This window comes from Penicillium expansum (assembly GCF_000769745.1).
Source record: "Penicillium expansum strain MD-8 chromosome Unknown contig210, whole genome shotgun sequence".
Lineage (NCBI taxonomy): Eukaryota > Fungi > Ascomycota > Eurotiomycetes > Eurotiales > Aspergillaceae > Penicillium > Penicillium expansum.
In genome coordinates, this window is record NW_015971429.1 from 82,727 (window position 1) to 108,809 (window position 26,083).

The window sequence follows — 26,083 nt, forward strand, 5'->3', positions numbered from 1 at the left end:
CCTGTGTCATTGAAAAAGAGGATAGTTTCCATTCTTTAGCGCTGATGTTCACGAATATGTATTCTTCTTATCTATCCAGATTTATGTTCTCCTATTCACGTTACAGAACAAACATCTCATCTTTTCGATTCAGTAGCCATTCTTATCCACGCCGTTTTCCTGGTAAACCCGCAGACTATATCGTGCGGATTTGCTTCGAGCCCGAATCCTTTTGCCGTATTTAATGAATAAAGGCGGAACGATGCAAAACAATGTTGCCAGCGCCGCTAGAATCGAAGATGCAACATTCGCACCAAGCCCCTCAAACATCTGATTAGCGAACAATGGGAAAGCTGCTGACATCAACGAGCGGATGAGCGAAAGAGCAGCGAACCCACTAGCCGCATAGCTGGGATAACTATCAGCAAGATAGCCCGCAAGAACAGAATCAAACTCATTCAGGGCATATCCAATGAGAACAAGGGCAATTTTAGAAACAATCCAATGAACATCGGCCACTGGCGGAATGGTCCATGAGAACCACCACAATCCTCCAGCCAACATAGGAGCACCGATCATGAAACCGAGAAGCTTATGCTCTGGCTCAAGTGTAATAATCTCTTCCTCATATTTGACAATCGTACGGTGGTCTTGTATGCGGGTAAGAAGTCTCGATATAAGACCGACACAAATTGCGAGAAAGGGAAGGCAGGATGAAGTGCTCGAGAACCCCATCGACTCGTAGATCGGCGGGAGGGCTTCCGTGAACATATATATCAAGGCAAAAGCTACAGCGCTCATAGTGGCCACCACAAAAACAATCAGCTCTGTGAAAAAGAGTTGAATAGGACGGAAGAGGGCGATGCGAGCAAAAGTTTTCAAATCGGGTGAGTGATCAGGATTCAGTGCCTGCGCGGCGTTAGCAATGCCTTGGAAATTGAAAGGGAAGATATCTTGAAATCGGGAGGCCAATCGGATCCCATACCTTTAAGGTGTCAATCCCGGTTTCCTGGCGTATTCTCTCGACTGTCCGACTAAGGAGTAGTGACGGTCGCGACTCGGGAAGACCAAAGAGGAACAATGTAGTGATAGCCGTCACAATCCCGGCTACATAGAAAACCCATCGCCTTTTTGAAAAAAAAGAAAGAAAAGAAAAGATTAATACTGCATCGAAGCATCAAAGTCAGTGTATTCACCAGTTTGAATGAGCTACTAGTAAGGAAAAAGTTACGCACCTATCAGTGCTTGAACTATGATGGCTCATATTTAAAGGATTGACGCAGCATGTTCCCTAAAGTCCGAATTTGCTCCCGGCCCTGCACCCCGGCCATCTTCGCTGCCACTAAGAAGTAGTCCACGAAGGCCTATTTACATTCGGCCTCTGGATCGGGGGTAATTTCGCCCTCTTTCAAAAATACTGTATATTTTTGTACATATTGCAAGATGCCCTCAGGCAGCGAATTGGCTCCCTTGAAGATTCCACCACGCTTGCCGGAATCAAGACAATGTGATAAGGGTACTGAGCCACCTCTAGAAAGGGTTGACTCAAAGACTTAATATCCTCGTGAAATATCCTTCCGCTGTCTTGATTGATTTTAGATGCCGAGAAGCGGTAGAGAGTAGCATTTGCAATGCAAAATAGTCAATCCAGTGGGTATATTCTACCGCAAGCAGTGCGGAATCTATGTGTTTATGGCTCTCTGTTCTTCAGAAAACATCGTTGATGTTGTACAAAATTCTGCCCAATACTTCAGAAGTCTCACTATAGCTAGACCTCCGCAAAGCCCACAGAACCCAAAGCTCAACCCGCCCCAACCCACTAATGGGCTGGGTTTTGGGCCCGGTCCTTAGGCCCACTGGGCTTTGATTAGGGGGCTAATAGGGCCCAATAAGCACCAAACAATATAAACATTCCAAAAAAACGTTACTTTTTTTATTACCCTATGTTTAGACCCAGCTCTTAAGCTTTATTTCAAGGTAATATCTTGTTAATTTAATTAGTGTGTAATTAATAATCAGTTAAATTTATATATCACGTTTAAAAACGCGAGAAAACGCGGTATTTAGATAATTTAAATATTATAGAAGTTCGCTTAGAAAGTAGTAGTATACCTGTATAAATCCTAAATATATATGTTATCAAAACATTACCTCTACTAGTCGGATTTTGTTTAAAATTTAAAGATATACTTAAATAGCTATTATAGTTCTAAAGTATAAATTTAAACACTATAAAAATAGTAGAAGGTTAGAATACAGCGATTACAAGACGCCGGTTTACAAGCGCTAAGACCCCCTTGGTGCCCTATGGCGGGGGCCTTATGGACCCCTACAAATGGGCTATGGGTTGGGCTGGGCTTCGAAGGTTAGGCCCATAGCCTACTGAGGGTTAGGCTTTGGGCCTGGGGTTCGGGCCTATTTATAGGATTTGCGGACCTCTAAATTTAGCCTAGGTTCCGAGGTCTCAGCTTCTGCCTGGGGGTTGAAGTGTCAATTCCACATGACTTGGTTGTTGTCTCCAATGGAGACAACTATAAGAATTACTATTTGAAACTGTCTCCCGATGGGGCTCTATCCACTTATTCCATTAACCACTGCTAAATAACCAGATGATGCCTCCAGCAATTATTCCTGCATCATTCTTACCCGCATCACTGGACCTTTGTAGACTCTCCGGGCATAAATTACATAATACCCAAGTGAGACCGCAACAACGCCCCCAAAGATGACCACACTCCAATTCATGGTAGTCGGGTCCACATCCTTGTTCAGTGGAAAGAAACTGAAGATCCATATCACTAGTAAAACCATGATGGAAATTGTGTCACAGATGGGGGTGAACTTTCCCATGGTCCAACGTGCCGGTGGTAGGGGCTGATTGCGCCAGCGTCGAAGACGAACGCAGGTGATGGATATAATGTAGGAGGACAGAAGGGCGGCTGTGCCGAGGGACATAATGGCATTGAAAGCCACAGAAGACCCAATATTGATTAGGGAGAGGAGACAGACGATAACGAGACTGATGCAAAGGGCATTCAGTGGAACGGTAAAGGTTGGGTTAACCTATTTTCTCCATTTTAGTCACAGCGATGGATTGTGGCGTGTTGAAGAACTTACATGTGCTAAGAAATCGGAAAAAGGAAGACCCTTATCCCGGGCAAAAGAGTAGATCTGACGAGAGGTTGTGGCGACATTACTGATTGCCGCGCAAAATTGCATGATCATGATCACTACTGTCATTCCTGTCGTGGCTCTGACTGATCCGGTGGAATTTAGGAAGACCTGAATGAATGGGAAGCCTGTTTCAGACTTGAGCACTTCATCGATATCACCCACACAAAATGCAAATGTGATTATCATGACCAAGCCGGTGGACCCGTTGAGAATCAGAGTCCAAACCATGCTCATGGGAAGTACTCGCGATGCATCTCGAATTTCCTCCGCTGCATTATGGTATTAGTCACTTCCATTGTATATATCGGGGAATAGCCAGATACATACCCATATGAACTGCCGAGTCAGGACCTTTTCCGGATATATCGTTAGCCACGACGAAAAATGAGATCCATCAACACGCGACATACCAATCAATGCATAGATGGGCCCAACCAGCCCTGCCATGCACGAGAGTCCATTGTTACCCCATCCACCCCGGTCCTCAATGGAACCAAATACCTTTGAAGCAGGAACCCTAGAAGACAACACCCAAAGTGGGATCAAAATTCCAAAGAAGCCGAAGCAGTGCACAAACAAGATGATACCTTCGATCAAAGGGAGCTTTTGGGCTAGGAATGTGTTAAACATGAAGGCTACCAGGGCCACCACAATGACAAGCAGTGTGACATGCCATGGCTTATAGGTGTACGTGTCCGGATAGTTTATGGCAACCACGCCAACCATCATGTTAGCGACTGTATAGCAGCATCCTGCGATACCGGTGTGCCAGCCCAACACGCAAATCCATCCAGTAATGTAACTCAATAGGGCCTGGGCACTAGGAGGTGCGAATTCCGACACCCAATGATACTGGCCACCGGACAATGGGGCCCTGAAAGAATCGGAAATGAGGGTTAGGGATCTCCTCGTCAACACATCTGAAGTATACATACATGGAAGCCATCTCAGCCATTGAGAGGATCACAAAGCTGAACCCTACCAGGCCTCCCAGGTAGGTATAAATCATACCTCCCTTACCACCATTAGTCAATTCATAAGATGAGCCACTAATGTAATAAGTCAGCACATGACCCAATATAACATACTTAAGTTGATTATCCTAGCGAAGATATCGATCAATCTACTTAGAGAGACTTACAAGAGAACTGCTTCCCATGTGCACATAAGCACGGCTGTAAAACCAAGAACGGAAAGAAACCTGAAGTTTCTCTGTAGAGGGTGTCATTTTTCTTGCTTGTCTTCGTTTTCTGCATTTGGAAATTTGGGAAGGGAGAAACTCAGAAAGGTCGAGTAGCCTTGCGTACGTTTAGTTCCTGATCTCGCCCGACACGCCACATATCTTGCTTGTCCTGCACCGTACCTGACTTTTGTGGGGCGGCATCCAGGGAAGAGGTCTCCGGCATGGAGTGTTGGACATTCAACATGATTCCGTCCTCACGCCCCATGGTGAATAATGATCACTTCGATTCCAGTGATGCAGGGGTTAGATGAACAAGGTCTGAGGGTAAACCCAGTGAAAGGAAAAGAAGAAAGAGCAGCCACCAAGTAGATATAGAAATTGACAATATGAATTCAATGAGAGTTGAATGTAGCTGTGCTTTCGGTTAGAAATCTACAACTTGAGCGCAGGGGCAGATGCTGTGACGATAAAAGAACCAGGGTAGTAATGATAGTTTATATATCTTGGGAACCCTGGTCAGAAAGCAAAGGTTGTGGTTGGCGGCGGCCGAAGTACGATGCAATAGGCCACCACTAGGGGCGCGCCGGCCGTGAGAGATAAACCCTACATAGTACATCCTCCATTCTAACTCCACAAGCCGAGCGTATTTTTCCCTTCATTACGGAGTACTCCGAGCACTACTAAGCTCTTTTGTGTGATCAATTATGGCTCAGGAGAAAAAGCCCTTCCTTCGGGCTTAAGTGGACTTTTCTTAGCACAAGTACGGTCCTGAAGTCTGCCTTTAGCTGTCTCGCCGAGTTTGAGCCCCATTCAGGATCACAATCCCAGCTATGTACACACTTTATTAGGATCGTCTGATTGAGTGGGTTATCATATTGATCCGCAATTCGTCCGGGATAGCTCTGTACGTACTCGTATTATGTCTCCATACAACAATGCGAACAATAGCTTCGGCCAAAACCCTGTAGATCCCGTCCCCACAATTCGCTGCCCACATACGACGTTGTCCGCCGCTCAGAGCTTGTATTTTGCGTAAAATCATTTATGGGACAGCCAAGCCCATGCTAATTGTCACATCTGCATGGTCTGGAACATACAATATAAATTCCAATATAAGTACTCCGTACTAAATACATCTTATGACCTGGGTAATTTAAGTCTTCTACTGGCTTTTCTTGAATTCAGATCAACCCATGAAGTCCATATTAACTCATCTGCATAATGACCTCACTGATAGACCAAATAGAGCAATTATCAATTAAGATCAGGCCTTTCTATTTGAGAAATGGGGTTGATATGAAAACGAGAAGTTTATTCTTGTAGAGATTCCTGTCATGATCAACTCCACACTTGATTAATTTGTGGTGACCAGCTTTTTGAAAACAATACTACTGTAAATTATGCGTAGGCCGACATACGTAGATTGTATTTACAGTATATCAAGTCTAACAGGACCCCTGTCGTTCATTTGATCCTTCGATCCAGTTATCGGCCGCAAAAATGGCCCCGGTATTTCTCAAAGGTTATAACCATGATCCATCGCGAAATCTCTGTTGTCTAGTCCCAGTCACATCTCGCCTTTCTCGATCCCCTCATGGAGTCCATCTCCTTCTATGCAGTCTCCACGACGAATCGAAGTGGCTTGATTATCATCGCTGAAACACTGTTTATGACGTGGATGATCATAGTGAATCTGATTCGACTATACATGCGTCTGGCGATCAATGGACCGGTCAAGATTGATGACGCGGTAGTCTTTACTGGGAGTGTAAGTCTCTACTTATCCCCTCCCTCAAGGTTTCCTCTTTTTCCCTCGATCACTATCACTCCTTGCATTTTATCGACAGGTCTCTAAGATTGGTCGTATTCAACTTTCTAGGTAATAGCCATTGCCCATGTCGGAACAATCATAGATGCAACTTCACATGGTCTGGGCCGATCGGAGGACGAAAGCTCGGCGTCGGACTTAATACGCGCTGGAAAGGTCGCCCTCCCTATCCTTGAACCCCCAAACCTGGCCTTTAGTGCCGCTCGAAAGAAGAACAGAAGAATCAAAGAGAAAGAAACTGACGTATGTTTATTCGGGGCGTCTATGCAGCAAACCTCTTATTCTTGGCTGGGCACGGTGCGGCCAAGATATCCATATGTTTGCTACTAAAACAGATAGGCCGGCAAAAAGGCTACTTGCTCTGTTCCAAGGTTCTTCTGGTCATGGTGACGGCGTGGATGCCTGCTTCGATTCTTGTGGTTGCCCTTGGTTGCTTCCCACAATACCAATTTTCTATGGCCCAACATTGTAGTAATATGGTGCGTTATATTTACTCACACGGAGCGACCTAGCTGACAAGAGAGACCAGGATAATGCCTGGAAAATTATCACTGCGTTTGATGTGATTACAGATATCCTTACTTTTGGACTATGTATCCTCCTGGTGTGGGGAGTTCAGATGCGGCGGAAGCAAAAATGGGCAGTAATTTTCGCGTTTGGGACTAGGGCTCCGTGAGTGTCTAATATCCCAAAAATGAAGGTGTGGAAGAAAAATAAATGCAACGGCTAATAATTTTACCGCAATATCTAGAGTTGTAATCTTGATTATACTCCGCCAAACCTATCTTGAGCGCTCACTTTTCCATTCCAACGCGCCTCTGCATCTATCGAGTGCAATGATCCTGACCGCTATTCTCCTTCACTGCAGCATCATGGTATCCACCGTGCCATGTCTGAAGCCGTTTGTTATGTCATTCAATACCGGATGGGGACAGGGCGTCACAAATGGCAACGGGCAAAACTCGTATTTAACACCTACGGGGAAAAGCGCATCGGCCAACCAATCCCACTTCTACTCAATGAACCGAGGAGAGGAGGTCGAGGCTTATTGGAATAATTCCCGGCTATCGCAGGATAGCCAGCACTCGCAACGTCTGATTATTCACCAGGTGCGAGAGTGGAAGGTGGAGGAGCAGTATGAGATGCACTCTGTACAGAATAAAATTTAAGTTATCTATACATATGTACTATACTGTGTATACCGTATACCCTCTTATGAGAGCTTCATTAGGCTAGACTGTATAGAATATGATATGTTATTTGCATAAAATCATATTCCAATATTCTGTCCAACCCTTGCTGTGAAAGACAGCACGGCGATCATCCATCAATCGGATCGCTTTCTCCATACAGATATCATGTATATTCTACCAATACAGAATCCAATGCTTTAATCAACCTATATCTACCTGCATTCCATTTGCTTGGAGTATAACTGGCCCCATCGCAACTGCTCTAGCCCTACCAGTCAACTAGCGTATCAATGCTGCCCATCTTCCACAAATACTTAGAATAGCATCAATAAATTCAAAGTCTCGACTAAAGATTATCCACTAATAGATGGCTCTTGGAGGGCCAAATACAGCTTACGCAAGTCTGAGTCCCTCTGCAGTAACGCTTCAGCTCTATCGCACTCCACAAGCTCCCCATGCTTAAGCAACATCACCCGGTCAAACCAATGAATATAACGAAGTCGATGCACTACCGCAATAATGGTTTGCTGAGAAAAATCCTTCGCAATAACATCCTGCATGATCGCCTCCGTTTCCGAATCGACGCTAGCACGAAAATGACATTAGCTTCCGACCCAGTGAAATTCAAATATCCATAGATCCGATAGACCAATGTTCGCACAACTAATTACCTGCTTGTAGCCTCATCCAATATTACCACAGCACTTTTTCTCACAATGGCTCGAGACAAGGCAAGCAATTGCCTCTGTCCGACCGACCAGTCCGCGGCAGAGAATTCCATATCCAACCCTCCTTTGGCACAAACTTGGTCCCAAAGGCCCACCTTCTCCACGGCATGAATCAGTTCTGCATCGATCACAGACTGTCGAGGATCAAGGTTAAACCGCAAGGTGCCTGGCATAAAGAATGGGTCTTGGGGGACAACGTTGATGCGCGATCGGATTGTGCTTCTCGGGATCTCAGCGAGGTCCTCGCCGTCTACGCTGATTCGTCCAGACTGGAGGTCAAGCATCTGCAGTAAGGCCATTATAAGTGATGTCTTTCCACTCCCGGATGGTCCGCAGACGGCGATTTTCTCTCCAGGCTTGATGCTCATCGTAAGACTCTTGAGGATCGGAGCGGTCGAGTGTCTATTTCTGACTTAGCTTCGAATATATATAGCAAAAGAAAAAAACATCAGCACAAGCGGGATAATACGTACTCATATCCAGCAGTCACGTCAGTGAACTCCACCGCACCACTGCAAGGCCAGTCATCCGGTAATTGAGAAGCAATTGGAGATACCCCGCGGCGTTCTTCCGAGGGAGTATCTTCTATAAAGCGTTGCACGCGCGATACAGCCCCGACAGAAATCTCAGTCATGGTCCACATCTTGAGAGCATTTGCCAATGTTTGATTTAGTGTCAGCAGAATGTTGAGTGCAACCCCAATGGATGCTCCACTGAATTGATCCCTCAGGGATGTGATCATCGCAATCAAAATGACTGCGATGGCCCCTACGAACAAATCCAGAACCAAAATCAGCCATTGTTGGATACTATAAAGCATGTAGACCGGTCGCTGCGATCGGTTTAGTAGGGAGTGGCTTTTCTCTCGCAACTGGGGCCCCCAGTCAAAGGCTTTAATGATTGATATGCCATGGATTGTTTCGAGAAAGTGTGTGTAGAGAGGCGCCTTGGCCTCGATGTCTAGCAATCGGACCTGTCGGGATGTGCGGAGGTAATATGCCTGAATGAAGAATAGAACCACGCCCAAAAATGGGATTGAGACTGCCAGGTATCTGCCCATCGCACAAATAATAATAATGTTGATGAAAACATTGACAAAGCCTGCCGAGTGAGTTAGCACTAGCTGTGTATTAGTGAAGGGTTCGTACTAGTCACGCAATTGACGGCATATATTGGTAGCATCATATCAATAAGTTCCAAATCTTGGCTGAATCTATCTCAGATATATTAGCACGAACACCACAGGAATAGGATTTTAGAATCAATAATACCTATTCGTTATTGAGCCGTGGTCTACACTTTGGTAAAAGCTGATCGATGCCCTGCGGTAAAAAAATATTAGAATGCCAAAATATGGATGTTAGAGCATGATCGCTAACTGAAACGCTGTTTTGAGAAGATCGGAATGCAAATTCAGCGAAGTATTATTAAGGACTCGGACGAAGAGCAACCTAGTATCCCCAGTCAGCTCTGAAAATAGATCGCGTCTCAAACACATACCAGCAGCCAGCGAAAACACTCAAACATGACAATCCAAATATCAAGCCGTAGATACCGAGATACATGCCCAGCTGCTTGTTAGGTTTCACTTCATTTGCCTCAACCCACCATTGAATCCATAATGCTAGAAGAAGTTAGCTTTTCTTCTGATCAATAGGTATTAAACGGAACAGACTTTGAAAGCTGGTACAGAAAGCTTCAAGAATAGTGCATGCCAAAAACGAGACCAGAAGACCGTATCCTGCGCTCCGAGAGTAGTATTTGTACACGGGCCAATTTCCTTGATGTTTAACATTGACAGTCTCTTTATCATCGGCTGATTGCACATCAGTGCTCGTCTGGTCCTTTTTTTCGACAACAGTGAGACCAGAATTTGATATCTCTACTGTTGCAAGAGGAAGACCCGACGTTGGCTTATGAACCTCTAAAACAATCTTTGGTTCATTGGATAGCATTTCATTATATGACCCCGATGCTGTAATCTTTCCCTCATTCATCATCAGGATTTGGTCCGCATGGGGGAGCAACTGATCTATATGTTCTCTTAGCACTGGTCTTGGTCGTGTTGTAATAGTTTTTGTCTGCACTCAAGGGCATCTCGACACATACAGGTACTCATAGCGAGAATAACCGATATCCCTCGTTTTTTAAAGTGGCCGTCTTTGCCGAAAAGCCGATCCGTGATAAGAGCAATACTCGTCGAGTCAAGCCCGCTGAACACATTATCCAGAATGACAATTTCAAGCCTAGAGTAGACTGCTCGGGCAAGCGCCTACAGATGTAAAGAAATGGTTCATCAGTACGTTCAAACATTGTCATTTGTTATATATCAGCACTCACAACTCGTTGCTTTTGGCCTCCACTGAGTGAAATGCCACCGCTACCAGCCATATGCATGTCACCTTCTGAAAGAGCGTCGAGGTCCCCTTGCAGGCCACACGCTGCGCATGTGAAATCATACCATGTTTGATCAAATTCCAGGAATCCGATGATATTGTTCCGGATGGTGTCGTTCGTAATCCATGGGGTCTGTGGACAATAGGCTGCTCTTGAGAATGAGGCTGTTCTAGAACCATTTGTGACCATGTGCTGGTGGAGGATGCTCTCAATTAGAGTCGACTTCCCGCATCCAACGGGACCGACTATCATGGTAATCCCCTGGTGAATATGAACACTCAGATCGCGAAGCACAGGCTCTTTTTCCGGGGCCCATGCTATGTTTGCATTCTGGAATGAGATCAAGAACGGATAGAACTTTTCGGATGTCGACAATGGCTGGATCTCCTCTTCGTGTTTTGCAGATGAGGGGGTGCCCTTCGCAAAATATGCTTCAATCCGGTCAAAGCAAGCGACGGCCTGCCAGAGTGCGGGCATAGCTTGGCAGAATGTGAGTAGGGGTTGTGTGAGGAGAGAAATCAAAGCGAGGGATGCGAATGCCTGGGCAGAGAGTATTGACCCATCGTGTCGCACAACAGATATTATCGCGTAAGTTGTAAACGTAGCAAAGGGAGCTAGTACAACAGGCAAGTTGGCTGAAGTCAACGTCAGTTCATGTCCTGGTGGCCATCTCATCCATCTCGGGTACTCACACAGCGCAACCTGCCATATCAGCAACTTTCGGGAAATCAATGAAGTTTTTACTTCAATCTCACGCAAATATGACACCAGAGGAAAAATAACATCGCTCAACCCAAGCATTTGTACAGCCTTCATGTTGCCTAACGTGTTTGCTGTCACTGCGAGTCGCTTTTGTACTCGCTCAATCCATTGTTTTTGAGCTTTCCCAGATCGGCTTGACACTGGGACCATTGCTAAAACGGAACCTATAGATAAAATTTAGTGCTTGTTCTTCAAATATATCCATCTGTTAAAACTTGAAACTGGACGAGGAAATTCTTACCCAATGAGATGACGAGGGGTATAAAACAGGCCACCCCGATCTCGCGCTCCAACAACCAAATCGCAATCCCCAATTCTATGACAGATGCCCATGCCTCATGTAGGTTCTTCAGATTGGCCACTATTCGTTCGACATCAGTGCCCATTAATGTGATAGCTGCAGAGTCAGTCAAATCAGCCGCAGCCATGTCGATAGTCTGGTCATAGATCATAGATATAAGACCAGACCGCATCATGGTGAGTAGACGGTAAGTCTGACGCCAGTATACAGCTTGGGAAACCTGTTTTTGTTTTTGACCGTTAGAAACATTATGCATTGGTAATACTGAGTGAACCTACCGCCAATCCCAGATATACCAAAATGTACGCGCCAATGAGTCCAGTTCCGTAAACCTTAGGTTGTGACGACGATGATCCTCCAATATAATTCACGGTTGCTGTGATTAGAAAAGGCTGTGCAAAGTTAAAGCAACTGTAGGCCAGGCGTGGGGGGATCGCGGAGACACAAGCCCATCCGTACGCACGAAACACAACTTTGATTAGGCGATGATGACTTTTGACGCTTGCTGAATCCCAAGACTTTCGAAGCTTGTCACCAGAGCATTGCCCTTGAAGATTCGTGTCAACTTCTGGAACATCCTCGACCTCGAGAGCTTCCCGATACCCTGTCTGTAGAAATGGCAGTACCCAGATAAAGAAACTTCGGCTCCAAAACCCGATTTTCTCTTCGTCTGTAGTACCATAATAGTGAGAGTGCAGAATCTTGGTCTTTGGGAGCGACTCAAGAGCTAAAATTGCGACCGTGAAAAGGAAGCTAGCTAGCGAGAGATATCGGCAGACACCAACTGATTGGATCAACCATAGCGAGCGCAGTTGCGGCAACCTACAAATGCTTGACGCTGAGAAATAGAGGATGAGGAGATCGGATGGTTTTACAGATCGCTGGTCTTCTATGAAGGAGGCGTATGAGGCCGCAAAAGTTGCTATGATGTTGAGTACAATCGCAGGCAAAGAAGCACGTGTATGAAGGACGGATTCTCGGACTTGAAATGCCATAAACAGAACTTGAAGCACAAATAACACGGCAAGAAGACACTGCTTGAGATCAGCCATACTCGAGAAATATATAAGGCGGGACCTTTACTAGCTTGCAGACCGCTAACTTGTGTGAATTGATTTTGACTGACTCGTGTCTGAGAAACCAAAGCCGTATAGGTAAAACTAATAAGAAAACTGCCGCTGGCAAAGATGTGAAGAAAATGTCCTCAAATAAGAGAGTAAAGTCAAAGGCGCGGCAATTAATGCTGACACGAGGGCCAAAGTGATTGTCGGCTTCTAGTGACCGGCACAAGCTGGTTGCCATTGGTACTTTGCGAGGTATATCGAATGTGCTAGTAAAATTTATCTCATTGGAGAATGATTGCTTATTTTCATGGGATACAGCGTTGACTTATTTATACCAAGATAAACAGCCATCTAAGGCTAATTCGGAGCAATCTTGATCAATTGCCTATTTAGGAAATATCAATTTTTGAGCTCCGAAGATGCATAGTCTCTTCATTCCGATCGAATACTTGTATCGGAGTATTTAATTTTACTCGGTTGGTCTTCTGAGTCCAGACCTTGCCAGTTGGTCGCAGTCTAGGGGTTACATAGCACCTCCATGGAGTTTGCAAGTTCGGGCGAGGCCTATGTGAGTAACTATATTTCCTCGAAGATCATCCTCTACGCCAGTTTATCCTTTTTTGTGGCCTTTTTTTCAAACTTTATACATTGAATCAAGCTTTTTACACCCCCTATATCATACTTACAACACCAAAATATTTTAGAAGACATCTAAAGAGACATTTAAGATGAGTGTGAAAATAACTACCAAAAGACCCAAGACCAGTCCGCATAAGCGGCCGAATACTATTGCGTATGTACCTAAATCCATGAAAATTCAAAGGTTGACTGTGTCAGAGAACTTGCTAGTGTCAGTTCTAACGACGGCCGTTATGCCATATACAGATATGCTCAAGAAGTTCGAGAAACGGCGCGTGTTATACATGGAACTTTTCCCCGCGAAATCTGCATGAGTAGTAATATTTTAAAGAAAATATGAGTCTTGAACCCAATCAAAGGCATCATTTTTATCTCGCTGGGGAAAGCACAATTATGATGTGTGTTCCGACATCTAGTCAAGATCGGGAGACTGTGTTCTCTCTTCAACGTATATACTGAATTAAACGTGGTTGTTATGATCAAGTCTGGTGTTTAATAGAGGTTCCTGATTCCAGTGGATGTTGTCAAACCATGCCAGAAAATCAAAATTCCCGTCCAAATCACAACTGCCGAGCCAATCTACAGACAGATCAATATCTGGAGTCAATGGAGCCGGCTGAGGGCATTCAGGCGAGAGGACTCGATCGAGCACCCGACGAATAAATCTCGCTCCTTGTTGGGCAATTTCATAGTCCCCTTCGTGTGGTTGCACTAGGAAGATCAGATGAGAGACAAAAAGATTGAGCTTTTGAATAGTAAATGAACGAAAGGTGGCAGGTAATGGTGCTGGTAATGGATTCGACATTTGAGAACTGTGTTCGGAGAGCAGTTTCGAAGTCAGGATGCCTGCAGCAGGGAGACCGATGTGGCATAACTAGAAGAAGGTGAGCTCGTAAGAAAGGTCCCATTGTAGTATTGAGGCCAGAATAGTCTTACATCCCACGACATATCGTCCACCAAGTGATCATATCGGGTCCGCATGCCAATAATGTCTGATAGCGTGGTAACTATCTCCAAAGAACTTTCAATAAGGCCTTGTGAATTCCTCCCGAGGCGCTTTTGCAAGATCCGATGTAGCAAAAACTCCTGGTACGTAAATTCTATGTGAACGAAGGCGCGGCCCTCATCTCGTGTAGAGTTATAAGCACCTGCTGCAGCTTCCTCGGGAGACCATTGCAAAAACGAGGGAAGGTCTTGTTGCATCTGACGAGATTCCTGAATCAACTTTCTGTATGGTTCCTTGTGGTCAGTCCATGTTATCAACATGACATGAATTCTATAATGGGATACGAACTCAACTTTGGCTGGAATATGCTCAGTTGTCGGACTCAAGGACAGTTCTAGAATACTTTCTCGCATCAGGCTGACCAGTAGCACGACGCGAAGCTTGACGCCAATGGTCAGATATCCTTCGGTGTTCCAACCATTCTCGTCGAGATTCTGCATTGCCTTCTCTCTTTCGCTTCGTGTAAGGACCAACTTCTCACAACTGATATCCAAGGGAAGCGGAATGGTACAGTATCGAGAACAGATCCGTGGGGGACGCCCCAAGGAGGTCGCTAGTTGCTTATCAATCGCGTATGCGCACACCATGGTTCGCTTTCGTATCTCCACCAAGAAGAACGGAAAGTTTTCTTCAATGTCTTCACCAGATTGGTGCAAGCCGAATTCGTAAATAATGGTAGATAGATCTCCAAGCTTTTGCCAGACCCTATAGTCTATCCGAATGTCAGCCATTTTCACTCTTTTCTAGTGGGTAATATTAACGAGTGATTACCGCTGTCGCCAAACGTCGAATTCAAGAGAACCAACTGCTGGATTATGAGCCAGCAAAAAGGATCGCTAGTTGTTCCAGCACTATTGCAAAATTGGCAGCAAATATCACCAATGGCGGTGGCGATATTTCTGAGCTGGCCTTTTTCAAGCTTCCATGGGTTGCGATGTGTGAAAATCGGGTCATCATCGGGTGTGCGGAATAAGGCTCTCCCCAACAGGGCGAATACAAGTCCAATTGTCTCCCACCTCGGCGCTATTGAATTAAAATACTCAGACACATTCATTTTTGGATGTGTCCGAATATCTTTGGATGTGTTGACACATATTTGACGGGACAAGGTAGCTAGCGATGCATGGGTATCCTGAGAGTTCCGAACTGCACAATCATACATTTGCTCCATAGAATTGAACAAGGCGCGAGTTAAGGGGGGCCCTAGAAACCACCCTGGAGATAGCTTGTTCTTCAATTCAATGATCTCATGGAACCAGCTGATCTTCTGCAGATGTGATAGAATCTGAGCGCCTAGCAACACCTGACTGGAGTCGCTGAGTGGATATGTAGTTGCTGGTACTGTCGCTGCTGGTAGGCTGGCTGCCTCTTCGACACGTAGGGTATCTTCATACTCACTGAAAATATCTTTGGGGGAGACCAGCCCCATAAGTCCCGGTGCCAGATTCCGCTTCTCCTTAGCAGCCCATCGGGCGATATGCTGGTCGCATAATGTATTTCCCTCATCTGTCACCGGTGGTGAAACTGACGGCGGACCTTGCGTGGCTGTGCTGGAGATCCTCTGATCCAAACGAAAGACCGACTGATTTTCCGGGCACTGTCGCCTGGTGGGTTTCCGCGATATCACCCTAGAGGCGCGTTCGCGTGGCTGGGTTAGTGGAGCAGGATGGTAGAAGCAACGTTCAGCCTCGCCGTGGAGACATCGACCGCAGATAGGACTTTGGTGGTCGCATCGTAATTTGGACTTCCGACAAGGCTCACACGATGACAGCTGCCCATTTCGACGAGGTGTTGCCATTTTCAGTGACTTTGTTAAGAACAAGAGGCTGGCCTTTATCCGGTGAGGATAGGTAACAAACAAGACTAGGTGATCAAGACATGAAATGCCTACTAAATAGATGCTCAGTACCGGACCTCGGCACTGGACCTGATTAAATTTCCTATTTGGGTAATACCAGCTGGAACTCCGAATGTGCGGCGGGTTTTAGACGCCATCGCGCCATATAATTTTTATTACCGCCTATTTTACCGCCTTGCTCTCACCTGTGTACTCAACCCTTGGGACCTATATGATTCCTCGGCTTCCCCCACTTCCCCCTTTATTCTTATTATAGGCTTCTTCGTATAGTTGAGATACCAGCCCTAATTGATCTAGAACCATTTAAATACGAGATTATCTCTCACTTTAATAGTGATATATCGAAAGTGATGTTACAATATATGGTACATAAGAGCCAAGTAACTATTAAAACCCTCGGAAAATACACGGACCGCTACGGCTGCAGATACCCTTCAAAAGTATATATTAAGCTTAGTTATTGGCGTTCGTATTAAAATAGTCATTTCCGTTAGATTTATATACATCCATTCACCATACCATTCCTTGCTGTACACCTTGATTTCTGTTAAATAGCGTCACATTTAGTGCCTATTTTCTAAGGCATTAATGCCTTCTCTCATGGTGAGGATATTATGAATTATTACTCCTTACTAATTTTCTGCCTGGCAAAAACCCGGTTGGCGCGATGGCGTCTTAAAACCTGCCGTACGAATGGACTATGGAACAGCACTAGATGATACTAGTGTTAGCAGTCCTCAATGTGGCCATCGAAGTGGTCCCTAGTGAATTCCCTAGTCCCGTACGACTGGGCATATTTACCGTACCAATTCAGCATTTTGACATTGACATTCCCAATGTTCTCTCTTTCTTTCTTCCAACTTTCTCTCCCTCTACAACTGAAAATATTACCTGAATCCTTGTCTATCATCACAATCATCAATTTCTGATTCGTCACTTCACTGCTCCTACATTCTTGTACCAAGCCAAGAATTCCTGTCAATATGTCGATCTGCCAGTTGAGGTGATGTCGACGGTCTGTAGCTTTCTACAGCTATCTGAATGGCGAGCGCTTAGATTGTCATGTCGCGCAATTCACAGAATATCCCTCGAAGGATTTTGCATTTGATATCTCAAGAGCATTTGCTTCATTGCGACAAACGATAGCCTTAGAGAACTAGAAGCACTCGCCGAAACAGATAGTATTCGGGAACGAGTTCAAGAGTTGTGGATGATTCCATCCGTGTTTGATGGCTCCCATGCAGAAAGTGAAAGTGCTATTTCCGAATTTGCAGTGTCATCGAGGAGTTGTCGGCCGGTATCTAATGACGAACTAAAGGTTCGTTTTTCAACATATAAAGGCTTGGTCACGGAGAGTTCTAGTTTTCTAGAATCGTAAGCCTTTAGCACTCGGCTACGCAGATGTTTGGAAAGATTCGACAGCCTTAACACGATTGGACTTGCACATTATACGACGAGCTTTCTGCTCGACCCGCGACAAGAAAAAGTCCGATTTTTCTTGGCTGGCGCCGCCTCATTAATCAAATCGACTTCCGATTCGGGAGTAAGAACCTCGAGCCGCTTCGTGGTAGCGGAAGCGTAATGGACAAGGTGAACTCTTTAGCCACATCAAGGCTTTTGCAGGCGCTCAGTGGAACGAATCGGAAAATCAGGAAGTTACAGACATGTAATCCTGATTGCTGTGGTAACATTGCCCCCGAAATCGCCCTCACAGAAGAGCAATACAGCTCTGTTCAATCTGTTCTGGGTGATATAGAGGACCTCCACGTTTGCATAGCTTTAAGAACCACAAAGCCAGCTTATTTTATGGATGCAGCGACCTTGATCACTCTGCTAATCCATGTTGCTCCCCGCCTAGAAAGACTTATTCTCTCACAAGACTATTCCCTGTGAACCCTGCAGTTCTACTTAGTTCGGCAAATCAGCTTTCAAAATACATGATTCATGTGGGGTGCAATTGACCTGAGCAACAAGCATGATATGCGTTATTCGAATACCAAATTGTTTAAAACTTGCATTTCAATTGATACACTCCATCTCCTATCACTTGTCTGACTGTCTTCAGTGGCTAACGTTAGTTCTGATTTATCCAGCCATATTCTGATATACCCTTCATCAATTGGTAAGATGGCCGAGTTGGTCTAAGGCGCCAGGTTAAGGTATACCTTGACTCAACAACTAGCAATAGTTTCCTGGTCTCGCAAGAGGCGTGGGTTCAAATCCCACTCTTATCATAAATTTTTGTTTTTGCTTATTCCATCTCGATCTAAAGCTTGTCTTGGCTTAAATAGGTCATTTTGGGTGTTGTGGTATAGAAGTGGGTGGTTGGTTAAAATTTTTTTTAAGATTGTGCGTTTGGCAGATCTTGAGTCTATGAAACTTAGTTCTGATTCTAAGATGTTATACTATAATGGAAATCGCATATAGCAATGATGGAAATCCTCACCGGTTCCATATTTTGCCTACGCTATATTATTCCTGGTTTCTACTCATGATTTTACATTTGTTCTCCTGGTTTATTTTGCCTGTTGTGTATCATCTTTTATTTGGTCTTGATAGATACAGCACTTCACTCGAATGGGGTATATGACTTGTACTTGGGTAGTCCGAGGCTGTGACTGACCTAGGCAACCATGGACTCGGACAAAAAGGAAACCATCTACTCCGTAGATATATCTAGTTCAAGACCAAATATAGCAGGGCAACAAAAAAAACAAAAAGATATGATAAGAGTGGGATTTGAACCCACGCCCCTTTCGAGACACGGAGACAGTTGTATACCATCGGGATCAGGTGGACCTGAACCGTGCGCCTTAGACCAACTCGGCCATCTTACCAATTGGATGAAAGCTCGAGCCATCTTTGGATTTATGAAGGGAAAACGTAACCAGGGCTTGCTGTGCATCGGATTATCTTGCTATTCACCCTACTACTTCATCTCTCACTTTCTTAGGTAGTCTAAGTTAGTACTTAGATTCCATGTGTTTTATTACTCCTGGATATTTTCTCCTTCGGATCACAGTTGGTGGGTTTTATTCAATATATGTGTCGTGGGACTGTCGATGGACCAATATATATAATCAAACCTCAAGAGTACGATATTATTCGATCAACACCACACATTCATATTACATCGCATTGTTTTAAGGAATAATTATCGACCCCATCAACAATACATAGGTAAATTCTAACCCATCAATCTCTCTTCTCCATGTAAGGCAGACAAGCTTCATAAACCCCACCATAGCCAGGGTACTTGATCATCCTCTGAAACACCCCCTCATCAATCACCCTGATACACTGAAGGGATCCAGCAACGAAGAAGTCGGTGTAGCTTGGCAGGGCACCAAGCACAAACGGTCCGTCCGCCTTGTGCGTCCGAAGCAGCTGGCCAACAGCGCCCATAGCGTCACTAACACCGTCCCAGACCCGCTCCTCCCTGTCCCCGTCAAGCAGATCCTCAAGACGGTGGCCAAGGGAGGCTTCGCGTGTGCGCCGGAAGAACTCCTGCGAGCGCGGGGACAAGATGCGGATCTCGCGGGGCATCACTGACGAGTAGATGGCCTTGCCGAGTACACTGCGTGCCTTGGTCTCGATCTCGAGACCGAGTTCTGAAGTTAGTGGCACGGGCGGGTTTGGGTAGGTCGACTCCAGGAACTCCGCGATCGGGAGAGAGTCCATCATGTATGTATTAGTTGGCACATGGTGGATTGCGGGGACGGTGTATTTGGATGCGGATTCCCCCAGGACCAGGCCACTGGGTGGTTCAGAGTTAGCTGAGAAGTTTGCTCATGTGTGACACGAGGAGCTGAGGCTGTGGGCTGAGACCCGAAGATAAAAGAAAGGGAAGCGAAGGGGAACGGATATAAAGAATGGAAAGTGAAAGGAGGTAAATTTGACTCACAGTCCCTTTAGCGTGGGCTCAATGTCCGGAAACTCGAGGAAGATAGTTTTGTAAGGAATGCTCTTATAATTGAGCATAAGGCGAATACGCCAGACAACAGGTGAGAAGCAGACATTCTTGGTGCAGGCCAAGTCGTACAAAACGATGTCGGGTTCGGCGGCCATCTCCTCCTGCTGTATTTGAATAGAGAATAAAAAGGCAAATTTCAAGTCAATGCGAATGATTGAGGACTGGAAAGGCTGACGTTGGAATGCTGATGAATTTCAAAGCAAACCCGGGGAGCACGGCTTTATACGAACAAGTACCCCCACCAGACTCTTAACTATCGGCCCTCTAGATGCTTTTTGATGGGAATGCTATATATAGAATAGCCTCTAGGGCTGCCATCTGGGATGAATAAATACTACGTGTGACATTTTCATTGCATCTTAAACCAATGATGGATTAAATGGGCCCTATTATATCCCTAGGTCTACAAAATAATACTTAGCCCCGACAATATTCTAGTGTATTGATAGCCTGTGAGATGTATTAAAAAAAAGCGTAAAGTCAAGTGTTGCATAGCACTTCTTCATAAACTCAAAAATGGCTCGATCTTCCATCCAATTGGTAAGATGGCCGAGTTGGTCTAAGGCGCACGGTTCAGGTCCACCTGATCCCGATGGTATACAACTGTCTCCGTGTCTCGAAAGGGGCGTGGGTTCAAATCCCACTCTTATCATATCTTTTTGTTTTTTGTTGCTCGGCATTATCCTTTCCCCTCATCACAGTAATGATTGGGTTGGGGGTGTGGGGATTATTATTTTTGTTGGACATGTGTACAGTCTGGTGTGACTTGTGCCAACGAAAGCAAGTTGGAGGTTGGATGCAGAAGACTCTTAAGGAAATTATGTATAGAACTATGACTGTAGAATGTAAGAGAGGAAGATAAAACCGAGAAAGCAACGTATGAAATAAAATAGCTCAAGTAGTATTTGAATTTCTATGGTCTAGTCTTGCGAAGAAGAAGCGAGGAAGAAAATTAGAACAAGAAACCACCAGGTTAGGCCTAATGAGCCTACAACTAGAGAGAGCACCCACCCCAAAAGCCACGAATGACCCGAGGTAGCAGCGCACCAAAAATCAGTCAGAATGTTCAATATACTACAATGTACAGACTGGTTCTATGTACAGTTCTTGAACCGAGCCCGCGAAGAGTTGCCAAATGCCAGGGTGAGAACACGATGGAAAACAAGAATAAAGAAGAACACGTGCTAGAGCCGCTACAGCTTAGCCTTGGGAGCAGACTGCTCCTCGACGGCCTGCTCGTAGAGCTGATCCAAAAGGGAACGGTATAGCTTGACAGCGGGAGGACGCTTGAGCTTGAGACTAAAGAAGGGGGGAAATAATGTTAGCAATGCTGGGATTATGGAGGTTGAAATAAAAACTTACGTTGGGGTCAGCAAGTTGTTCTCAACGGTGAACGGGTCCACCTTGAGAGAGACGTTGCGAACTCTCTCGTAGCCAGCAAACTTGTGCTTCTTAGCCACGCGCTCGAGGTCACGGAGGACCGCACGGCGGACCTTGTCATCCTTCAGAGATTCCTTGACCCCTTCCAAGTCCGTTGGGGCAATGGTCTTGCCTAACACCTTGCTGGCGAACGGAGCGAAGAGGTCAGGCGCGACACCGAAGATGCCAACCAGGAAAGTCTGCATGCTATCACCGTGGATATAAGCCTGGGCGATGTAACCGAGTTCTGCAAGGACGACTCCCTCAAGACGCTCGGGGGAGATGTACTCGCCCTGGGCGAGCTTGAGCACGTTCTTGCGGCGGTCGATGATGATGAAGCGGCCCTTTGCGTCAATTGTGCAGACATCGCCGGTGCGGAACCAGCCGTCCTCGGTGATGGCATTGCGGGTCTCTTCCTCGTTCTTGTAGTACTCGCGGAACATGTTGTTGCCGCGTAGCAAGAGCTCACCACGGGGGAACGGCTTGTCGTCGACGGAGTACTCCATGTCTGGTAGGGAGACCAAGCATGCCTCAATGCAGGGTGCGAGACTACCGCAATTGCCGGAGGTCAGATCGTAGGTCGGTTGGGCAGTGGCTGAGGCGTAGGACTCGGTCAAGCCGTAACCCTGGAGGACGTCGGTGCCGGTGGCGACGCGCAGGAAGTCGTGCAGGGTCGGGTCTAAGGGCGCGGAGCCAGACACCATATATCTGGTTCGCTCCAGACCAAGAGCGGCAGTCACCTTCTTAGCCCAGATGCGATCGTACAGAGCGTGCCTGACTGTCGCCTTGGAGGGATCGGGGTTCTTCATGTTCGCGGTTTTGGCCGCAACGATGTGTCGAGAAAGAGCGCCCTTGAAGCCAGGCTGCTCAACTGTCGCGGAGCGGATTGCGCTACCAAATCGACTGTAAAGACGAGGAACAGACATGAAACCAGTGGGCTTCAGCAACTTCAAATCGTCGACCAACTCCACGATGTTTCCGTGGAAATAACCAATTCGTGCACCGCCCCAGAAAGCAGTGTGCTCTGCCAGACGGGCATAGATATGGGCCAGCGGGAGATAAGAGGCTGAAGTATCACCTCGGGCTTGGCCGATAGTGATCAGACCGCAGGATGTGGCGGCCACGGCATTGCCGTGCGTCAGAACGACACCCTTGGGAGGACCGGTCGTGCCGGAGGTGTAGTTGATAGTGACAATGTCCGAAGCAGAAGGAGCATTGTATCCGCGCCCTGAGGCCAAGCCCAGCTCCTCAACCTGATCGATAGTGTAGATCGCCAGGCCCTGGCCGGCAGCCATGGCCTCGAGAATGGCACGCTTGGAGTGACCATCCTGCTCACCTCCATCCAATGGGTCCAAACTGATGATGATCTTCAGGTTCGGGAGAGAAGGCTTGAGCTTGAGCAGAGTCGGGATATGGGGTAGAGAGGTGACAACACAGCTCAGTTCAGCGTGATTGATAATATATTCGGTAGCGTCCGGGGACAGGACGTCGTAAATCGAGACGGAGTAAAGAGATTGGGAAACGCAAGCCAGGTCTGTGTAAAGTTTTGATTTAGCATTCTAATATTGAAGTCTTCCCCCTCGAGACTTAACTCACCAGTGATCTGCCATTCTGGCCGGTTCTGGGACCAGAGACCGACACCGTACTGGCCGGCCCGATGGCAGTCGTGCTTGTGGTGCAGCTCTACTAGACCAGCACCGAATGCAGCGCGTCTCTTCTGCACAGTCTCGTAAGTGAGCCACTGGTATTGATCGAAGGACTTGGTCGCGGGGTTATACGGACGCCAGCCAAGGCAGTGGTTATTAGGCTGGCGATTGGCGGTCGACTCGAACATATCATGAGCCGTAGTGACCTAAGATCGGTTAGTATTTTAGTATTAAGATATTCTGGCATTCGCGGGTGGGCCTCTCTGTACCTGGGGGTCCAATGTCTTCAAAAGTTCCTTCTGCGCGTTCCATGCTCGGTATACTCGACTTCGGCCGGGCTGTTCAGTACCAGGAATGGCCACAGAGTATGCTACGCCTTTGGGAGGTGCTTGCTTGAGCTCCTCGGCCTTGGCCAAATGGGGAGGTTGTGAGAAGAACATATCTGTCAGGATCGCGATGGTCAGTGAGGGAATGAGAATAAACAATGGGCGGACGAACCGAAATCTATGGGGGTAAGGAAAAGTGAGAAAGAAAGGCCCGAGTAACCCGGATATTAAAGGGGGGAAAAGTGTGGGGAAGAAAACTGGAGTAGCATGGAAACCGGCGCGACCGACTCTTTTCGGACAACAAAAGACATGCGCCGACGGGGAACCTCGGCTGTTCGGGGGGCGGTACTTGCTACAGAGTGGGAACTCACATACTATCTCATGTACCGACACTTGTGGGGTCTGCTTACATATTCCGCGTCATTTGCTGGATAACGGGGCCACATGCACTAATTTTCACATGGACCGAGATTGTTGGGAATTTATATTATTTTAGACTATTAGATGCGGAGCGATCTACAATTCAGATTCAAAGATATCCATGGATGTATATTGAGAGAGTATGTGTATGCATAAGAAACAACAACGCCTATAAAGTATGCAAAGAAAATAAAATATATACAGTGAGATCAGCAGTCTCTAATTACCCGGAAATCCACTTCCATGCCTTGCCATACCATGTAGTTGGCTCAATAGTCTCCCATGTCTCGTTTTCAGCAGTGGTACGGCCGGTATCCAGATCGGCTTCAATGGGCTTGACAAAGGCGGGGCGGTAGATGATCTTGTGTCCCGCATACAACACCACGAACAAAATCAAGCTCAGGTAGTTGATGAAGAAGTCCTTGACTTGGAAGTTCGGGATGAAGGCAGTGAATCCCTGGGTGAGGATGATCAGACAGTTGAAAAACAGACCATACCACGAGAGCCAGGGCTGCCAGAGAGCCTTGTAGGGCAGGATATCCCGAGAGATATTGCGAGCCTTAAGCGCCCGCTGGAAGGCAAGGTGGCAGGCGTTCAGCGAACACCAGGTGATGAAACCAGCCACACCCGAGATCTGAAGCAACCAAGTGAACACCGTGCTCCCTGCATCGGAGACGTTCAAGAATCCGAGCAGACCAAAGGCTGCCGTGAAGAGCACACTGTAGTAAGGAACACCGCGCTTGCTGGTTTTCTTGAACCAATGAGGGGCGAAACCTTCCTGAGCCAGACCTACTAGGATACGGCTTCCACTGTAGACGTTGGAGTTGGCTGCCGAAAGCACCACGGTCAGAAGAACTGCGTTGATGATACCGGGGAGAGCGGTGACGCCGGCACGGTTGGCGGCAATGACGAACGGCGAGGCGTTGGCGTTTTGAGCGGAAGCACCACTGCCCTGGCTAGCCAACAGACCGGGGTCGTCGGAGGGAACGACAATTCCGAGGAAGAAGATCGTCAGGATGAAGAAGAAGACGATACGGAAAAAGGTTTTGCGAATGGCAGATGGGACGGTCTTGCGAGGGTTCTCGGTCTCACCGGCGGCAATACCAACCAGTTCGGTTCCCTGGTAGGAAAATCCGGCCTGAATAAGGGTAGACCAGAATCCAACAAACTTGGCCAACGAATCGTTGCCTTCAATCAAGTAAGGGAAGAACGGACCGGGGTGCACCCAGTACCGGAAACCGATGTACCCTTCTTTACCGACACCGGCATTCATACAGATCGCGAAGATCATGAAGCCAACCACGGTAATAACCTTGATACTCGCGAACCAAAATTCGAGTTCACCGTAAAAGGCCACGGGCAGCATGTTGAAAATGATAATCACGACCCAGAAGACGGCAATGAAAATAGAGATCGGAATGCTGCTGTCCCAGAACTGAATGATTAAACCAGTTGCGGTCAATTCTAACGCAAATGTTGATGCCCACGAGAACCAATAGATCCAACCCATAGCAAAGCCCAGACTAGGGTCAATCAGGCGAGCAGCGTATGAAGTGAATGCACCAGGAATCGGGATATATGTTGCGATTTCTCCAAGGGCGGTCATGACCGAGTACACGATCGTTCCGACAAAAATATAAGCGATGAGAGCGCCCACAGGTCCTCCGTGAGCAATGGCGGTGCCGCTACCAATGAATAAACCGGTACCTATTGTGCCGCCTTCGAAGATCGTTAGTCCGAAGATTTTGATTCCGTTGAACAATATCATCCAACTCACCAATGGCAATCATCTGCAGATGTCTGCTCTTCAGCTTCCGCTTGAGATCCGGCAACGGGTTTGCCTCGCGCTGGGCGCCATGCTTCTCGTAGTCGATATCAAAGTCTGTGCTCTGTGCTTGGACTTGCACAGGCATTTCAGCGCTCAGCTTTCCCTCTGACTTGTGGGGAGCCATGTCTGCTGGGGGTAAGGCAGATTGGGGAGTTTCAAGATGGGATAAAGAAGAGAAAAAAAAGATCTTGAGAGACTGCAGCGAGTATCCACTCAATTAAGCCAACGGGGTCCGAAGACAGGCTTTTCCTCGGTGGAGCACGAGACTACAGTAACACCTTGAGGGGAAATATATGTTATGTAAAAGAAAAGAGGAATTTGAGGGGAAATAAATGGGGTTCATTCTATTATCTATTATT

At 46.5% G+C, this 26,083-nt stretch overlaps 8 protein-coding genes across 8 annotated transcripts; 1 reads left to right on the forward strand and 7 right to left on the reverse strand.

Annotated features, from left to right (window-relative positions):
- Positions 1–129: 129 nt before the first annotated feature.
- PEX2_064040 (Major facilitator superfamily domain, general substrate transporter) lies at positions 130–1,243 on the reverse strand (the record flags this gene model as incomplete). The annotated part of the gene is made up of 2 exons (XM_016743675.1): positions 130–964; positions 1,215–1,243. 2 exons carry the CDS (start codon positions 1,241–1,243, stop codon positions 130–132), a joined length of 864 nt encoding a protein of 287 aa, XP_016594740.1.
- A 1,361-nt stretch (positions 1,244–2,604) lies between these two features.
- Positions 2,605–4,601, reverse strand: PEX2_064050 (Amino acid/polyamine transporter I; the record flags this gene model as incomplete). Its single annotated transcript, XM_016743676.1, has 6 exons — positions 2,605–3,042; positions 3,097–3,422; positions 3,481–3,504; positions 3,564–4,027; positions 4,089–4,168; positions 4,461–4,601. 6 exons carry the CDS (start codon positions 4,599–4,601, stop codon positions 2,605–2,607), a joined length of 1,473 nt encoding a protein of 490 aa, XP_016594741.1.
- A 1,235-nt stretch (positions 4,602–5,836) lies between these two features.
- PEX2_064060 (uncharacterized protein) lies at positions 5,837–7,333 on the forward strand (the record flags this gene model as incomplete). Its single annotated transcript, XM_016743677.1, has 5 exons — positions 5,837–5,845; positions 5,898–6,104; positions 6,216–6,407; positions 6,694–6,836; positions 6,916–7,333. 5 exons carry the CDS (start codon positions 5,837–5,839, stop codon positions 7,331–7,333), a joined length of 969 nt encoding a protein of 322 aa, XP_016594742.1.
- A 377-nt stretch (positions 7,334–7,710) lies between these two features.
- Positions 7,711–12,597, reverse strand: PEX2_064070 (ABC transporter, integral membrane type 1; the record flags this gene model as incomplete). The annotated part of the gene is made up of 12 exons (XM_016743678.1): positions 7,711–7,942; positions 8,029–8,487; positions 8,559–9,186; positions 9,234–9,296; positions 9,587–9,709; positions 9,761–10,117; positions 10,195–10,357; positions 10,426–11,117; positions 11,175–11,408; positions 11,486–11,765; positions 11,824–12,329; positions 12,372–12,597. The coding sequence occupies 12 exons, from the start codon at positions 12,595–12,597 to the stop codon at positions 7,711–7,713; spliced, it is 3,963 nt and encodes a 1,320-aa protein (XP_016594743.1).
- Positions 12,598–14,085: 1,488 nt separating this feature from the next.
- PEX2_064080 (uncharacterized protein) lies at positions 14,086–16,052 on the reverse strand (the record flags this gene model as incomplete). Its single annotated transcript, XM_016743679.1, has 2 exons — positions 14,086–14,966; positions 15,026–16,052. The coding sequence occupies 2 exons, from the start codon at positions 16,050–16,052 to the stop codon at positions 14,086–14,088; spliced, it is 1,908 nt and encodes a 635-aa protein (XP_016594744.1).
- A 3,255-nt stretch (positions 16,053–19,307) lies between these two features.
- On the reverse strand, positions 19,308–20,180 carry PEX2_064090 (glutathione S-transferase family protein; the record flags this gene model as incomplete). The annotated part of the gene is made up of 2 exons (XM_016743680.1): positions 19,308–19,869; positions 20,017–20,180. 2 exons carry the CDS (start codon positions 20,178–20,180, stop codon positions 19,308–19,310), a joined length of 726 nt encoding a protein of 241 aa, XP_016594745.1.
- Positions 20,181–21,278: 1,098 nt separating this feature from the next.
- On the reverse strand, positions 21,279–23,590 carry PEX2_064100 (putative AMP-binding enzyme; the record flags this gene model as incomplete). The annotated part of the gene is made up of 4 exons (XM_016743681.1): positions 21,279–21,384; positions 21,448–23,038; positions 23,101–23,356; positions 23,420–23,590. The coding sequence occupies 4 exons, from the start codon at positions 23,588–23,590 to the stop codon at positions 21,279–21,281; spliced, it is 2,124 nt and encodes a 707-aa protein (XP_016594746.1).
- Positions 23,591–24,119: 529 nt separating this feature from the next.
- On the reverse strand, positions 24,120–25,848 carry PEX2_064110 (putative arginine transporter; the record flags this gene model as incomplete). The annotated part of the gene is made up of 2 exons (XM_016743682.1): positions 24,120–25,615; positions 25,674–25,848. The coding sequence occupies 2 exons, from the start codon at positions 25,846–25,848 to the stop codon at positions 24,120–24,122; spliced, it is 1,671 nt and encodes a 556-aa protein (XP_016594747.1).
- Positions 25,849–26,083: the final 235 nt, after the last annotated feature.